This window comes from Alligator sinensis, unplaced genomic scaffold (assembly GCF_000455745.1).
Source record: "Alligator sinensis unplaced genomic scaffold, ASM45574v1 scaffold268_1, whole genome shotgun sequence".
Taxonomy (NCBI): Eukaryota; Metazoa; Chordata; order Crocodylia; family Alligatoridae; genus Alligator; species Alligator sinensis.
Window position 1 is genome coordinate 296,223 of NW_005841853.1, and position 17,964 is coordinate 314,186.

Consider the following 17,964-nt stretch of genomic DNA (forward strand, 5'->3'; position numbering starts at 1 on the left):
CTCTTTCCTGCCTGTGCAGGGGGTCGGACTCGATGATCTATTGAGGTCCCTTCCGACCCTAACATCTATGAATCTATGGAGGTAATGTGGTGATGGGTCCCTCTGAGCTCGCAGCTTGGTCTTGCTGACAGGTTTTACTACGTAGAGGCATGACTGCGTGTTGAAATAATTAAGATTTCCTGATGCAACGTTGTCCGCATCAGGAGGCTGGTGCTATTTTAACTATTCCAATATAACATCTTATAAAGCGTCTGCATTTCTGAACAGGTTGGTCTCTAAGGTGCCCCCCATCCTGCCTTTTGCTTCACTTCGGACTAACATGGCCAACTACTGCTCTCTCTCCCAATAGTTAAAGCAGCAGATCTTTTTAGTGTGGACAAAGTCTTATAACACAGGTGTGCATACCATAGCATATCTGTGGATTAAACAGAATTGCAGTTTTCTGGGTTGTCTCTCTAGCATCTCTTACAGACATGACATTTTATCCAAAAAGTTATAGAAAGAAAAATCTCATCTGAGCATTTTAACTGGTACATTCTTAATGTACATGAAGTTTACAGCCATATAGAAGTGTAGGCTGTGGAACACCTGCAAAATTTGTGTATTTAAATCCATACATAATATGACTAATCCTAATGGCTCTTCTTCCAGTTTCCCATGTACTTAAACCTAAACTTTAGGTCTGAACCAGTTAATTATGTATCTTTGCAATGGGAAGTCTATTTCCTAGACAAATAACATAGACCTTACATGGCTCGTTCCCTTTTGCCTCAGGAAACAGGATTTAAGGTCCATTGCGAAAAACTTAAATTCTCTTTTTCAGGGGTCAGGTGTAGCTGTTTTAAAAGGCTGTCTCGATTATGACCATAATTCATACAAATCCTTTATATATCCTGTAACTTATTATATCTGTTGTAAACTTCAGTGCATGTTAAATGCAAATTAAAACCCGGTCAATCTGTTATTGAATTCTGTCTAGTTTTGTTTATATTCTGTTTTTTCTTCATGAAATTGCTATAGAACTTGGCATCGGTTCCAAAAGAAAAATCTGTTTTAAGTTATGCTGATATTGTATCCTGTCTCATATAGTTAATTGGGACATAGTCTGCTAGATGTGAAGAAATGTGGTATGAGGTTAGGAGTCTGTTTAGGTTTTGTGATAAACCAACTGCAGAATCCTTAGCTGCTCAGATCCCCCAACAGAAGCTTCTGAGAGTAGAAAAATAAAAAGACTCTTACTTCTTCACCTCTAGCCTGTGCGCTGCTAATTAGAGAAAGAGATTTTAAAATTTCTGGTATCTAAAATATCTATACGAACTGTAAAGAAACTGTTCTGTTCACACATTAGTCAGATGTATGTCTTCAACTGTACAAGCACTGAAGCATACTGTTTATGCAACGAGAATAGGAAATTGTGCTAGGTTCAGAAGCATTGGAATTACCCAATTAGTAATTGTTGCTGACTCCCGTCAAGAATGGCTTCTCTAGTTGTACGTTAGTGATGTTAAGTTCAGAGGGCTCCCTCTTGACCACAGTGGCATGCAGACTTGCTGTATGTAGGTGAGGTGCTTTTCTGTGCCCGAACATACTTCCTACAGCTTGTCATTTTAGAATTGCAGAAAATGAGGGTTGGAAGGGACCTCAGGAGGTCACGTCTAATCCAGCCCCTGTTCAAAGCAGGACCAGTCCCACCTACCTCATCCCAGCCAAGGCTTTGTCTAGCCGGGCCTTAAAGACCTCCGAGGATGGAGAGTCTGCCACCTCTCTGGGGAGCCTGTTCCAGTGCTGTACTACCCGCCTAGTGAGAAAACTCTTCCTAATGTCTAACCTAAATTTCCTTTGCCGCAGCGTGAGACTGTTGCTCCTTGTTCTGTCGTCTGCCACCACTGAGAACAGTCCAGCTCCGTCCTCTTTCGAACCCCCTGCGGGGAGTTGAAGTCTGCTATTAAACCCCCTCAGGCTTCTCTTCTCCACACTAAATAAGCCCAGTTTCCCCCAGTCTTTCCTCACAAATCATGTCCCCCAGCCCTCCAGCCATTTTCACTGCCCTCTCCTGGACTGTCTCCAATGTGTCCACATCCTTTCTGTAGCAGGGGGCCAAAAGTGGACACAGGACTCCAGATGTGGCCTCACCAGTGCAGAATAGAGGGGAAGAATCACTTCCCTTGACCTGCTGGCAGCACGCCTATCAATGCAGCCCAGGATGTTGTTAGCCTTCTTGGCTGCTAGGGCACACTGCTGGCTCATAGTGTAGATGTCATTTAAGGAGATACTGTCTCTTAAAAGCAGGATTTCTAAGAATGATTCAGTTTGTTTCAGGAGTAGAAAGCATGCTCTGTTCCTGGTCTTCATCTCCTTTCAGCCCCCTTAGAGGGCTTCCTATTGGATCAGTAAATTATCTGGCCAGGATCTGAACAGATCCAATCTATGCTGCCCATGCCTTGGCACCCTGGTTGAGAATCACTGATTTATAGTTTTAATTGCTTTCACATTTGGGTAAGGAGAATGGTTGCTTTCAGTGTTTGAATCCCCTTAATTCAGGAGAGGCTTTTGTTTTTATCTTCTTCTGTCTGGCCTTGTGCTTGTCCTGGTTGGTCCCAGACTCCTTAATTTGGCCTTTCAGAATTAAGAGGTTGGTGGGCAGGGAGATAGGGAATCAAAAGGAAATGATCCTTCTTACTACATTTAGCTTGTATTTACTCACCTTAATTATAACATTTTTGTTTTTATAAATGCAGAAACAAATCTGCTAAGTTCCAAATCACCCTGTCCCCAAACCCCAGGATAGCATGTTTTAAATGCAGTACTTCAAAATACAATGGAATAGCATTATGGTTTTAAATGGTATTAAATCTTCATCTTGCTTAACTAGAAGGATGTGTGCAAGGCTTTGTTGCTTTCTTGCCTATTTCCGGTGCTTGCTTTATGTCTTTCGGTGTCTGTGGGGATTTTAATTTCTATTGTGTAGTTAAAAAGCACTCGTGGTGTGGAACTATTTTTTTTTAATCTCCTGGCTACCATATGGGATCTGTCTCAGGAATCAAAGCCACAAAATGTATGCAGTTTATAAATCATAATGTACAGTTAAAAGGAGGAAGAATTGTTTGATCATTTTTAGTTGACTGATTAGATGAGTGGTTTTCAACCGGGGTGTCACGAGCCCCCTTAAGGTGTGCGCTGTGTGCACGTCTGCTGTGATCAGCCTAAAACAGGCAGGAGCTGGGTGGCTTTAGCCTTCTCAGTCTGGACCCTCCCACACTCCTCCCAGAAACAGGCCTGCGTGGTATTCCACCTGAACATCTCTGTCTGGGAGGATGATCAAGGGGGCCAGACTGGGGAGGGCTGCGCAGTGCGAGGCAGTTCCTGTCTGCTTTAGGCTGATCACTGCCCTAATGCGGTAGTCTCGTGCACATGTACTATGGGCAATCCAGGCTGGTGCTACAGCAGACGCACAGGGCAGTTTTATGTGGAGGCAGCATAACTCACTTGAGAAACACTGAGGTAAGCTGAGGCAGCAACAACAATGCTGCCACATTCCCTTAAGTATGACAGTGTATGAGAACCAGAGTATCAGACCTGAAGTCTGCTTGTGATGTAATGTTTCCTGCATTGGTAGTGGTCTTGCATGCATTTGTGATATACATTGGTGTACTTATGCTCAATCTCATGGGACATTTCTCAAAAGTGATTTTGAGTACTCACTTATTTTAATGCGGTTGAGTTATGCTACTGGGATGTCTTTCTTGTTTTCCTGTTCACAAAAACTTTAGTCACTTTCCTCTGTCCATGGAACAAGCATGGTCTAGGAGAAACGTTACAAGTTTCTACAGGGTGTCATGTCAGTGTGCTTAAGCCCTAACCTGGGCCCTTTCTAGGAGTGTTAGTTCAGTCTTCATTTCCATCCAGTCCTTAGCCACTCTAGTAAAGGTGCCACCAGGGCCTATTTACTACTATTTATTGGACTCTAAAACTAGCCGAAATATGTAGAATAGTTCTCCTTACTTGGGTAATTGATATTATTATGCCACTTCTATTTGAACTCGGTGCTTGATGCATGTATGCTATTAACTCAGGATTTTCTTGCTTGTGTTGGCATTTACATAATTTTATTTCTTTTTTTTTCCTTTTCAGTTTCATAGGAGAATTTATAAAGGAATTCCACTACAGCTCAGAGGTCAAGTTTGGTCTTTACTACTTGATGTTCCTAAAATGAAAGAAGAAATGAAAGACTTTTATAATGTGAGTCTGAAAAAGTCTCCTGTAGAATTAAGAATTGTAAGCTCTCAGGTACTGGGAAATAAGAAACATTGAGCAATAGGATTAATGGAACTGATATTTAACTGTATTTCCTTTCTGTACTGGAAGAAAAACCTTGTAATTTACAGGCCTGACATTTGACCAACGTGTGTTGTGGTTTTGTAGTTCATGTAATTGATCTGATTCCACCTCTGCCCCTTCCCCCAGAGAACACCTCAGACTCTTTAAGTGCAGGTCTACAATGAAAAATGACTGTATAGAAGTAGCATCATCTTACTCTGAGAGGAAATTCAGGAGTTTGTTCATGGAGTCCTGTCTATTTAATTAAAAAAAAATGCAAGTTCCAGGTTTAGTGAGCAGAGCAGAGTGGAAGAACGTGAAGTCCAGTGATAACATTTTGTCCACATGCACAAGGTGGACCAGTTTCTTTTGAACTGCTTTAGAAACAAAATTTGAGTCCAACCTGTGCAGACCATTACCTACACTCTTGCATTGGATTAATTTGTGTAAATTTAGAGTGGTACAAGATATAAGCCAAATTTAAATCATTTTGAGAGGGTGCACATATGAATTTAGACAAGTTTAACTAGATGGGTATAAAACCACACCATTGGTACTGAGTTGGGCCTGAAGCTGCCTAGTGTAGAGCAGATCTGAAGGTATGTCTAATCAGTAGTAGGTTTGCTGCTAAAACTTTGCCTTCTTCCATGGGGAAGGATTCTGTTGCATAGTGAAACTCTGCCAAAGAGGAGCTTTTCCTCTAGCCTGCATGATGCAACAAAAGGCCTAGTGCTGGGGGAGTGCTGAAATAGGTATGTGCCTGGGAAGGTGGTGGTCTGACTAGGCTTCACCTTCCATCCTACTTCTTCCTTGGGCCCCAAGTCTTATGTATACTTTCTCTGTCCAGATATACAAGTCAGTTTAGAATGGCTTAAACCAGTAGGAGCCAACCTTTTTGGCCAGCATGCCATAAATTAGTCTTGTACCTTCCCTGAATACCACTTTGATCTCTTCCTCTGCCCACTGTGCTGCTCTGCTTCCCGTTCTCTATTCTGTGCTCCCTATCTATACTCCTACTCTGCTTTCTGCTTCCTGCCCTGTTTGCTGCTGTCCCCTCCCTGATCTCTCATGATATACATAGATTGCCTGTGCCACTTCTGGCATGTGCGCTACAGATTAGCCAGCCCCTGATTTAAACAGTTTAAGTGGTGCAGCTTGAAGAAGGATACATGAAACCTTACTTATGTCTGTCCTACCCATGCAGTTGGTCCAATAAAAGATATCGCCCACAAGAATTCTTGTCTGAAACCTCAGAAGTATACCTGGTATTAGTGAGGTATTATTTGGAACCAGTTCGAAGTGAACCAGTTCACTATTATGTGTGGACAACAAACTTTGTGTCTGGTTGGTTCTCCAGGAATCGCACGCTGTGTCACGCCTCAACAACCTCCTCCCCTTGCCCCAGCTCTCCCACCCCTGCATGGCAGCTGGCTGCTCTGGTGCACAGGCAGGACTCTCTTGCCCCAACCTCTGTTGCCTGTTCTTGACCACAGACTTTGGCCTCCAAGGCTGATTTCTGATGGCAGGCGAGGGTGGAGGGGGTAGTCACATGGGGAGGATGCCTCTGGGTTTTCCAGGGTTTCTGTTTCATGCTCTGGCTGTAAAAGGACTTTACCTATAAAGTTGCTCAATTACTTCCATTGCCTGCGACTGACCCCGGGCCACTTGGGCAACTTCTAGGTTCAGTAGGCTCTAGATTTAGGTCTTCCATGACTCCGACAGTGGGGCTGGATTGGACATTGGGGTTTTTTGTTTTTTTTTTGTTCTCTGCTTTCCCCCTTTCCCCATAGGCTTTCAAAGTGCTTTGCGAACATGCTGGACTGGCTGTCTGATTGGTGGGAGCCCCATGCCCATGGAGCTCTTGTGCCAGCAGATTTGGTTTTGCAGTACTCTGCCCCTGTGAAACAGAAACAATTGAGTCGCAGTCCTCAGGTTAATTTGGGGGTGGGGTGGGGGGTACACCTGCCTACCTACCTACCTACCTACCTACTGATCTCATGATGAGGGGCATGAACTGAAATTAATCAAGCAGCTTTCTAGGGAAAGTCTTTTTAAATCCTCATCCTGAGACAGAGGCATTGGGTAGCCCCTAGAATATGCAGCCCTGCGGGAATGCAAAAGCATTAGTCCGCACGATACCCCCTCATCCCATCTCCCTGTTCAGCCAATGGGGGTCTTTCTCCCCCACTAGGGAAATCCTGGGGAAAGTTTAGCCATGTGCCACTGCAAGGTGTGCTGCGCTGAGTACACTCCCACTCCATGGTGGTGGCTCAGCAGCTCTGCAATGCCTAAAAGGGGACCGTTCAACTTAGACCCCTTGGCAGCGTACATGCAGACACCTCTGAACTGCGTCAGTTGGGAGCTGGTTCAGTCATTAGTGTGCCTACACCTTGCTTGAATCTACTTGGGGCTTGGGAATGTTAGAACTTGGCTCTGAGCATAAGTATTAGTGGTTGAAGGTGCTGAGAGGTGCCTAGTGTACATTTTGTGCCTCTTTTCCCAAGTATAAATTCTGTGGTAGGTGGATGTGGACATGTACCTTTATAGCATTTGTTGTATCCATGGGCAAGCTGGGTTATGATGGTTCACTCTTAAGACACTTTTCCATAGTAAGCTGTTTAAGCTGAGAAGTTTCAAGTTGTTTAATTCAGCAACAAACCAAGTGGCTGCAAACAGGTTCTTTTTTTCTGTTTTAAATGTTTTCATTTTTAACTGAAGTTAGAGTCTTTATTGCTGTTTCTCTTAGAAATTGAAATATCGAGCACGAGGGTCTTCACCGGATATCAGACAGATCGATCTTGATGTAAATCGGACATACAGAGATCATATCATGTTTAGAGACAGATATGGTGTTAAGTAAGTACATCAAAATACTTTAAATTCAGTTATTTGTTGTTTGTCTTTCAAATAGAATTTGACCAGTCTCAGACTCCTCTGACCTACCCAAGAATTAGGACAGGGCTTTGAATTAAAGTATGCAAATATTAGAAACTACAGGGCATAACTTCACTGGGGGTTTTTACTTCTCCATATTTCAAAAACAGGTATTTGGCTAGCAACCAGTTGGCTTTCTCTCTTTAGGATGCAAGGCTTAGGGACTGAAAAACCAAGAAAAAGAAATTTTAGATTATTTTCAGCCATATGCGTTGACCCTGTTTTTTAAATATCATCTTGTTCAAAATCAAGAATTTTGTAAAGCAAATCCAAAGTGCGTGAAAATACTGAGTTATTTATTAAATGATTTTTATCCTCATGGGGAAAAAAGTTAAATATATCAAGATTTTATACCACCCACCATTGTTCAGAAAAACAAAACACAATTATTACTTCTCTAATACTTTACATTTCCTGCAGGAGTTTTACATGTTAAGTAATGAAATAATTGACTGTATCAATGTCAACACTGTCAGCTTTTGCATCAGTACCCTCTTGTGATGAGTGGGGCACATTTCGTCTCAGTAAGTGGTTCAGTAATATTTTCCCCAAAGTCTCTGGAAGACAACAGTGTATTGATCTGCTTTCCAAAGGTTATATCTAGTCATAACAGCTACAAATTTGAATATATGATAGTTTTATTGTTCATATGTTGTACTTGGTATGCAGAAAATAGCCTGTTCCTTTGAGAACTTTGAGTCTGAATGAAAACTCGAAATGTTGTAGAAAACTGGACAACCATATCTTTGGTAGAGCATAGTGTGCATCTCTACGAGTACTTGGGGAAAGGATTGTACCAAAATACCTTAATTCAACTGAGTTGTTTTTTTCCCTCCCTGAAACTAAATTGCTTGTTTTTCAACACTCTGTGCTCTTCTGAATGTTCATCCTGTTTTATGATGAAGTGCTAGTGGTAGCATTTTAAGTAAATAGCATAAAATTGTTACATTATTGGAAACAACCTGATGATAAACAATAATAGTGTTATTTTGCCCCTTCCATTTAGTTTTCACTTTATGCTTCAATCTTTTCTCTGCTGTATATGCAAAAAACCTGCAAAATTAATTGAAACTCATTATTATTTCTGACTATCGCCTGGCTTCTAAATGCCAGGCAAGAAGTAATCAGAAAACCGCCAAATAAGATGCACTTAATTATTTTGTTTGACTTCTGTACCTGAAAAAAACCCGAAAAGTTTTTAATCTGTGTGGTAGGCTTAAGTTTAAAAAGCATATTCAGTATTTCACCATTAAGACAGCTAATATAACAAAACTGTAGGATTAATTTGTTTGTGCATATGCTGAAAGTCTGAGGGAGAAAAGAGTGAAGGAAATCTTGTGCGTTTTATATGGGAAGTAATAGTGCATATCTGTCTGCAAGCAAGCAGACTGAACCTCACACTACAAAGACCAGTTTTATGTTTAATCAAAGATGCCTTTATATCCAGCTCAATCCCATTCCTTTCATCTTGGGAGACATACAACCAAGATTTTAAACTAATCTATTAATTTAATTTTCATTAGGCTGGCATATGAAACTATAATGTTTTGTCCATACATTAACATTAAATCTTGAGAGGAAGCTGAATGTTCTTCTTTGTTTTAAAATTCTTACACCAAGTTAGTGAAATATGATGCAGCATTTAAAAATGCAGAATACAATCTATATATGAATGGAACTTCTACCCACCTCTCTGTTTATCTGCCAGGGCAGACTTTCTTAAACTGTCCCTTCTTTTCCTTGTAAGGTAGGTCTGCGCTGGATAAAAAATAAGAGGGGTGAAGTTAAAAGCAGTTCCTTTTTTAGAGGAATATTTTATAGCATGGTTTAATCAGCCAGTGCAATTAAAGACTAAATAAAATAAAAAGCAGAAATTTTCCTTCCAGTGAAATAAGACTCAAGTTTAATGTCTAGTAACACAATAATTTAGTGTTACAACAGCAGACATTGAAACCCAAGTTTTGACTGTGAGACTGTTTTCCAAGACTTTGAAATGAGACCAGTTAAACTGGAGGTTCTTATCCAGAAAATGAATTGGTATCTTCATTTTTTTGTTTCAAACTCAATTATTAAATGCTTTTCTTTTTTTCTTGTTACTCCAGGCAACAGGCTTTATTCCATGTTTTAGCAGCATATTCTATATATAACACGGTAAGCCTTCTTGCATATATGCTTAAGATTAAACATAGTTTCTTTAAATAGGCTACAAAAATTATTGAAACCAAACCTCAGTATACATAAAAGTCTGAAGTGCTGCCAGTTCAGCCTGACTGTCACGTGGCTACCTGGAGTTCAAACCCAGTCTAAGCATTTCTCCTTGGTGATCAAGGATACAACACAAGTTGAAGGGCTTGGTTTTTGGGACTTGTCTACTTTGTGGGAGCTCTAAGTTATGTGGGACCACTAGCTACTGCCAGTATCTCACTCTGAGAATGTCTGATAAAAGCAGTACCTAACAATGTTAGTAGTCCATTTTAGAAAACCAGTGTGAACCGAATTTGAGGAGATGTGGGTGCTCACAAAGTAAATCTTGAACAGTTCAATCTGTGGAAGAATAGTGGGCCATCATTTCCTGCATCTTTCTGGGGAGAAAGCAAGTATATTTTGCTAAGCAGTGACAAAGACAGAGGTAAGCCGCAACCCAAAAAGAGAAAGAAGAGAAAGTTAAAGTGGTGGAGGAAGGGGAAAGAGAGCTAGCCAGACTCTATTTGTAGGATGGTGCTCTTCATCGGGAAAAACTGGCAGCTAATTAATGTTCTGTGCTTCTATGCCACCCTTCTTCTAGGAGCCACAGTGCTTTACAATCAGCAATGTCTCCTGTTAAAGCTGAGAGGTACATAAATACACCACAGAAACCTGAATGATTTGACCCTGATTCAGGAGTGCACTCAAGCATTTGTTTAAGTCCACCCTGGCATTTAAACCTTTGAAATGCTGAATGAGGATGCTTTCCTAAATTTGGATGTTAGACTTCATGTTAGCTGTTAGAAAATTCCCTCTTGTAGAGCATCTAAGATACTTATTGAAAGCGTACGTGATGTAAATGTTGCCATTGTGCCCATTTCTAAACATGTACATGATGGTTCATTCAGCAAGCGCTTTTATACATGTGTTCAGAGGTGATAAGCAGGGATCCTGGTTTTTCTCTGTTTAAACATTGCAAATTCTCTGACACAAATGGCAGATTCTCTGATTAAAAACCCAGATCTGTGTTTTTCCACAATTAAAATGAAATGCTACTCTATATTTAGGTATCATTTGAACACAGCATTTTATTGATACATTTACAATTTTAAAGCAGTTAGGAAGCCTACCAGTGCCTCAATCACTATAATAAAATAAATGTAAATACCTATAAATGTTGGCATTTGATTTGGGGTTTTTTATCATGGAAAAGTAGAGCTCCCTCTTCCCCTTTCACTCATCAGGATGCGGGTCCAGCTGCGGCTGTCCCTTCCCACTGCTTTGTGGCACTGAGCAGCCCTGATAAGCCGGCGTTTTGCCCGTGCCATTGCCCCTCACTCCCAAGCCACAGCCCACCAGCCCTGCTGGTGCCCCTCACTATGCACAGTTCTCTGGCCCTTCTGTTACCTCTCAATTTGACCCATAGCCCCTGCTGCCCTAAGCCATGCTGGAGGGGCCCCCAGCTGCCAGGGCTATGGGGCCAGGAACCCAGGCCTGCAGCCTCCTGCCGCTCCCCAGCAGCTCCCGAGCCCAGGCTGCTGCCAGTGGACTGGAGTGTGGAGCCCAGCACTGCAGGAGCAGAGCCTGTGAGAAAATCCATGTTTTACCATGCTTTTCCGTGGCAAACTGAAAACCCGGATCCCTGGTGATAAGCTGTGTTAGTCTGAAGTCAGGTAGAAGGTAGGGCAGGGTGGTACCTTGGAGACTAACTGGTTTAGAATGGTATGATGGCCTTACTACAGAAAAGTACAAAATTAAAACAAAGAACAAAATTACGTATCTGTTCTGGGTTTATGCCCATGTATTTATTAAAAAATGTTTATCTGTAGAAGTATTTAAGTAGAAATATATTGTACTAGTGGGCAGGGTGCCGAGGCAGGGGCCAGGCTGCAGTTACTGCCCTGATCCTGGGTTGGAGGCTGGAGCCCAAGCTGCAGCAGACGCCTTCTTCCCGCTCCCTCCACTGGTCTTGTACTCAATTCTAAGATGAGGGGCTTCCCTCCCATGTTAAATGAGGGAAAAACCCCTTGTCTTAAAATTGAATAAACACTGTTGGTGTGCATGTATGTATATACATTTTTTTTACACTTACCACATGCATAATGATTTTCTTGCTGTTACTGTTTTTACTGTCTAATTTTCAGGAGGTTGGATACTGTCAGGGAATGAGCCAGATCACAGCTTTACTCCTTATGTATATGAATGAAGAAGATGCCTTCTGGGCCTTGGTGAAGTTGCTTTCGGGTCCTAAGCATGCTATGCATGGTATGAAACTCTAGTTCACGTCACACACATTACATTTAAACTTATCCTTATAATACTGTAAGTTCTTTGAGACTGAGATCCTTTCTACTTGTGTGGATCAGTGTCTAACCCAGTGAGGCCTTTTTCTGAATCGGGACTATGATGTATTACATCAATATAAATAATATTTATTAATTTCTTAATCAATGTGGTTAAGGTTTATCTGTAGTTATATGTGATAATTTTTGTAGATCTGTGTTCTCCAAATTAGACCATTTCTTTTCTCTCAAATTATTTTTGTCCTTTTCAAACACTAAGCTCTTTTTTCTTTTTTTGACATTATGAATTAGGGAATTGTAATTGTTTATAATGTTCCTTTAGAATTGTCAGGTTTTGTGTCTTTTTATGTGCTATGTCTCTTCAGCTATAAATGTTATTGATTTGGTCTGTAATGTGCTACTTTATCAGCAACATTTAAAATGCAGTTACATGTATTATTTGAACACAAATGCAGCACTTACAGGTATTTATTCTAAGGACTGTGTTTCTGGACTTCATTAATGATATTAATGGAAGCTACGTTGGTTATCTTTGCTTGCAGGATTGAAAGCTGGTTATATAGACATTTATATAGCAGTGTAGTAATAATGAAAACAAAACAACCCCAAAAAAAAAAAATCCCCCCAGAAAAACGCACAAAAACCTGTTGTGGCTGTGGTACCAATTGGCCAGACAGAAAAATCTGAAGTTAAAATTGACCTTATGTCTAGGCTTAACTTGGAGTTTTTTGGCTTTATCTTTGGCTCTCAAGTTTCCTGGTTCCCAACGTTTTGTTACTTTCGTTACTATTGTGGCTTTTATCTTTTAAACTTCGGTATTTTTATGCATCCTGTACCCACAAGTTCCAGTCGCTTGAGCTTCTTTTATAGTAAATGAGTGATTTAGAAATCCTTAGCTCTTGCAAGCCTGTGAAAGTAAAGTCAAATTGTTCTGGTTGCTTCATGGCTCCTCTCTCTTGTGACTTTCAAATATACCCAGGCTTTCTTCCTTGCAACATGAATTGCTAGGTGGCAATCATCTACATTGCATGTCCACCAAAACAAAAACATTGTTGTATCTGAGATGGAGCAGGGCCTTTTCTGCCATAGCTTGGGAGCTGCAGGGATCAGCTGTGCAGGGTGTCAAGCTCTGCTGAAGGTGGTGGTGGCAGCAGCAGGTGGGTTCCCCTTCCTGTGCATGCTTTCTGTTCCAGACCCCAGGTGTCCCCTGCCAGCTCAGGAGGAAGTGCAAGAGGGGGGAACAAGCTGGGGTTGGTGTATGGAAGCTACCCTCTTCTGCAGTGCACAGTCAGGTGAGCAGGTCATGATGCAGAGGAGATGTAGATCCAGTTGTGCTGTGACCTCAAGCTAAAGCAGGAGCCCAGAGCAGTGGCTTGGGGGAGAGTCTGACTGGGCTGGTGAGATGCTGTTGGCCATACATGGTAGGCAAGACCTACTTCCCTGTAGGTGCGTAGGGCAGCTTGTGGGGACATCCTGGCTGGTGACATGGTTCTGCTGAGGGCTGTGGTCTCTGGCATGGCTCATGTTCAAGTGTAGGGTGGGTTGCAGGTGTTCTTGGCTCTGGTGGGTGTGGCAGCATTGCCCATGACCTCAGTGAAATACTTCCCAGGCAGGGCCAGCCCTGGAAGGGTAGGGAGCCCATTGTCCTTGCATTTTGAGCCAAGCTTTCAGTGACTCCATGCTCTTGCCCAGCTGCTGCTGATCCCTAACCCTGGGCAGGGATTCGCTGCAGCCTGTGAGGGGTAGAGGACCTCACGTACCCCGAGTACACATGCACAGCTTTCCTTGAAAAATAGCTTGGTGTGGGAAATGGGGGACCTGCTTCTCTCCTCCTTTCTCCAGCTGAGCTTAGTGCCCTATGCAGCTCCTCCCCACAGCCCTTGGCTCCCCCCATCCCTGGGTCAGCCAGAGACCGTGATAACAGCAGGTAGGTCTCCTCCTCTTCTGCCCAGAGGCATAATTAACAGGGTCTGTGCCTTAGGCACAGGTGGAGGGAGCAGGGAGGAGAGGAGTGGTGCCACTGAGCATCAGTGGGGAAGGGTATCGAGAGCACGGTTTGGAGCAATCTGACCTGCCTTGGGGACTCAAAGTCCTTTGCTGCTACTGCACCATGGTCATCATCATCTTTTCCTGTCCCCTCCATTTGTGTAAGCTGAAAAATAAATGAAATGTGTTAAAATTAAATCCAGTTAAGATATTCTCCCCTAGGCCAAGTTTGTCACTTAACCAGTTTCAACTTGGTACAGAAATTTTCTCATAAGGGTAGACATAAAAGCTGCTTGATAAAATAGTACTTAGTAGTTCTCAGTTGGAAAATGCTAAGTGCTTTAAAAGTAAGCTTTACAATGCCGTAGGGAGGAGGTCTGTGCTTAATAATGTGCTACCATAGTCTTAATTTATTTGTTGAATGACTGCAGTCTTCCAGATGATCAAGTGCTCTGCTTTCATTTCAGTATAGATGCTTAAAATCAGTTTATAGAAAGATAAATACTTCTGGAGATTCTGAATGTTATATATATAGATATATATGCAAGTTGCGATTTGCACTTATTCTCTGGAAAAGTAGCTTTAAACTCTTATATTTCAAACCTAAACTATGTTGGGCCTAAATTATTGATATGCATGGGTTTTAAGTGAAAACGTGGGGATAACAGAGAATCTTAAAGTTGGAAGGGACCTTGAGGATCATCTTCTCCAATTCCCTGCATAGATGCTGGGTGCACTATTCATAAACCATCAGAGAAGAACATCTATTTACCCTCTTTTGGGAAACCTCTGATGAAAGATTCCTCAACTCTGAAAGCCTCTCTTCTCATGCTTAATATGAGTTATCATTGCATTGCACTCTAAAATAAATGGCTGTCTACACGACTGTTAGTGATAGTGGGACATTTCAGTTAGAAAGCGGTGCTACCAAGAGTAGGAGAGCTGAAATTCCTCCTTATAAACAAAGCACTTTCATCTCTCTTTCATTTGCCATCCACCTGTCACCTGGGACTTGGACTTTTTTTTTCGGTGCAGCCAAGTATGATTCAGCCTACCCAGCCAGACTAATCCTGAGTATAACTCCACTGAAATCAAGGGATGAACTGCAGCCTTAATGTTTTATGTATGACACGAAGTCTCTAAATCATAAAATATAGGTATCTGACCCTGAAAACGATTTAGATTTTTGAAAGCTATTTCCTTCAGGATTTTCATAATCTTACAGATTGAAGATAATGAATTAGTGTTCGTGAATGGAAAGAGCAACTGCACCTTTGAACATTATTAATGATACATAATTAGCTTTGAAGTATTCATTCAGAGTTTACGTAAAGGAAAAAAACAACCTTGCCTAGCCAAGTGAAATTAAATTAATATGCCAGCATACATTTCTTTATTCATGGGATAGAGGAATCATAATTTTGATGAACATTTTGTGGCATGCTGCACCCATCTCATTCTGGAATATCAGCCCTTCCTGCTAAGTGGCTGTGAATATTGCACTGAATTATTGAACTGGAGCCTGGACAGAAGTCATTTTTGAGTTGTAAAGTTTGATTCTATTATGAATAGAGACTCTTAACAGAATATTTAGAAGGCCCATATGTCTCCAATCACCTACTTGGTTTACTCCTTCTCTGCCCGCAGTGCAAACTCAGCTAAGGCAGGAAAACTGGGTGCCTTTGTTTTCACACACAGTATCTGTACAAATTCATGCCTCTCTGCTTTCTATGATACTTGGCCTGAATAGGGGAACCTTCCCTACCTTCTCTAATGTAACTGCTCGGGCAGCTGTCTGCATCTTTTCTGACCCAAAGGGCAGATTTGCTGAGTAAGAAGGTACCTCTCTCTGGTCATTTTTCAGAGCAAAACAATGGTGGTGTGATTTTTTTTTTTTTACTATGGTGTCTTGGAGAGTAAACTAAACTTATTTTGGCATAAATGTGCCAAAAGCTACTGTGTAAATTATTTTGATTCTTACTGTTTTGAATATCTAGACTTAAACCCAACATGTTAACACTATGAATACATTTTAGATGGATGTTTGTGGAACATATCCCTGTTGAGGTGTGCGTGTGTGTGTTTTATTTTTCCCCCTTAGGGTTTTTTGTTCCTGGCTTTCCGAAACTGTTGCGGTTCCAAGAGCATCATGACAAAATATTGAAGAAGTTTTTGTCAAAGCTTAAGCAACATTTGGTAAGTTACTATCATGCCAGGTAAAAGCATTATTAATTTAATTAAACTCCTGTTTCACCACAGTTTAATCTCTTCTTTTAGAGTATTACTGACTACAGGGGGAGACACCAAGCTCAAACAGGCAAAAGAGCTGTGAAGTTGCTGGGAGTCTTGGCTGAGCTGGGAGGTTGATTGATTAACTGGAGTTTTGTAGCTGAGATTCATAATCTCAGTACTTTGAATTCTCGGTTCCTGAGAATGTGCTATTTAGGATGGATGGTATTTAGTAAATTCTTGGATACTTAACATCTTTGAAAAGAATTTATCACATCAAGAACCAGAATTCAGTGCCTGTAGGAAGGAAGGACTTGGTACTTGGGTAAATTCCTCTTCAGCCAAGGAGCATTTCTTATTTTAAAAAATGAAACAAACACCTAAGGATTCTTTAGAACTCGGATACAGGAAACTTTTCAGACATGTATTTACTTGATTAAAAGATCCTTGGAACAGGGACCATATTTCTGTTATCTTTTCATTCCTGTGTAAAGCGAATTCAGGCCGAACAGAAGTTGATCATAGAATCATACAAAATATGAAGATGGAGTATGGAGGAGAAGACATAATCAGGAGCTTGTGGTCCTTTATAAAAGAGCTGTTGTCTTGAGCAAGAAAAGAGCCTCGAGAATGTAACGGGCAGGGCATATTGCAAGAACTGATGAGAAAAGGCACGTGAGGCAGATTCGGGAAGCGGAGGTGAAGGGTATCAGACTTCGAGGTAGACTGAGAAAGATAGCATAAAATTTGATCTGGAAGGGCTAGGTGAAGATGCAACAAAGAGGAAGGAGATTGCACGAGAGGAGAAGCTGGAAGGCTGTAAGGAAGGCAGTTATAAGCTGCCAAGGCATGTGAAACCAGAGAGAGGGAGAGAAATCATGCCAAATAAGTCTGGAGGGAACACATGAGGTCACCCAGTACAGCCTCCTTCTTGACGGAGCATCCCAGTCTAAATCATTTTAGACGAGGGAGAGGCAACCCTCCGGTATGCATGCCAATTAGTGGCACATGGAGATATTTTCCTTGGTGCCAGAAGGCAGGTAAGCCAAGGAAAATGTTAAAAAATATATGTATTTTTAAGCTGCTGCTCTGGCCTCTGGAGCAGTGACAGGTCCCAGTGCAGTAGCAGGCATGGGGGGCAAGGTCAGGACAGCCCAGGCAGGGATGCTGTCTCTGTTCTGCTGACCCCTCTTCTGTGTCTGTGGTGGTGCATGGGGGGACCTGCAAAATCAAAGAAGCTGCTGATTCCTGCTAATCTTGCAGATTCCCCCATGCACCCTCCCCACCCCTAACACTTGCTGCTTGCTCCTGATCAGCATGAAGGCGAAAACCACGGCTTTAAATACGTTGCAGTTTTTGCCTCCTGGCTGGTCAGCAACAAATAGCGGGTCTGCCAGGGTCCCTCGGCCAATAAGCAGCAAGTGGCAAAACCGGTGCCATATTTAAAACAGCAGCTTTTGCCTCCCTGAGCAGTGGGACCCCTCCACCAATCAACAGTTGGAGGGCGCACATGGGAACCTTCAACATTAAAGAAGCGGCTGTGCAGCCCAGTCCCTTAGTTAGTTTGGTAGTCCCTAATCAGGGGTGGTGCTAGGGGGGTTATAGCCACTCCAAAATTCACCCTAGCCCCCCTGTACTCCCCCTCTCAGCACTGCCCCACTCCCGCCTGCTCATGGCTGAGCCTGCCCCACTCCTGCCTGCAGTGCAGCCCCACTGAGAAGTGAGAGGTGCTGCCCCTGTTCCTAATTATGGGCGACTCATAGAGAGGAACGGGGGGGACATGCCCCCACCCGATTTTCATCAAGGCTGCTGCCAGGGGCCCAAGTGGCTGCTGTGAGGGACCCATGCTGCTGGCCAGGTCTGGGGCTGGAGCTGAGGCCTGAGCAAGCAGCCTGAGCCCAGTCACCACATCGTGTGGCAAGCCTCCCCTGGCACCGCCTCTGCACTCACCTGCCTGCCTGTATTGTTGTGGGGAGCAGAAGGGGATACCAGCAGCAGTGGCAGGCACTGA

At 42.4% G+C, this 17,964-nt stretch overlaps 1 protein-coding gene across 3 annotated transcripts in view; it reads left to right on the plus strand.

Annotated features, from left to right (window-relative positions):
- The window catches only part of USP6NL (USP6 N-terminal like), a 142,511-nt gene that overhangs the window by 86,414 nt on the left and 38,133 nt on the right, over positions 1–17,964 (plus strand). For all 3 annotated transcript variants that reach the window (XM_025213041.1, XM_006016309.3, XM_025213050.1), the window contains 5 exons: positions 4,132–4,239; positions 7,064–7,173; positions 9,354–9,402; positions 11,580–11,700; positions 15,826–15,920. In XM_025213041.1, coding sequence (XP_025068826.1) covers positions 4,132–4,239; positions 7,064–7,173; positions 9,354–9,402; positions 11,580–11,700; positions 15,826–15,920 — 483 coding nt within the window. The remainder of the gene's footprint in view (positions 1–4,131; positions 4,240–7,063; positions 7,174–9,353; positions 9,403–11,579; positions 11,701–15,825; positions 15,921–17,964) is intronic.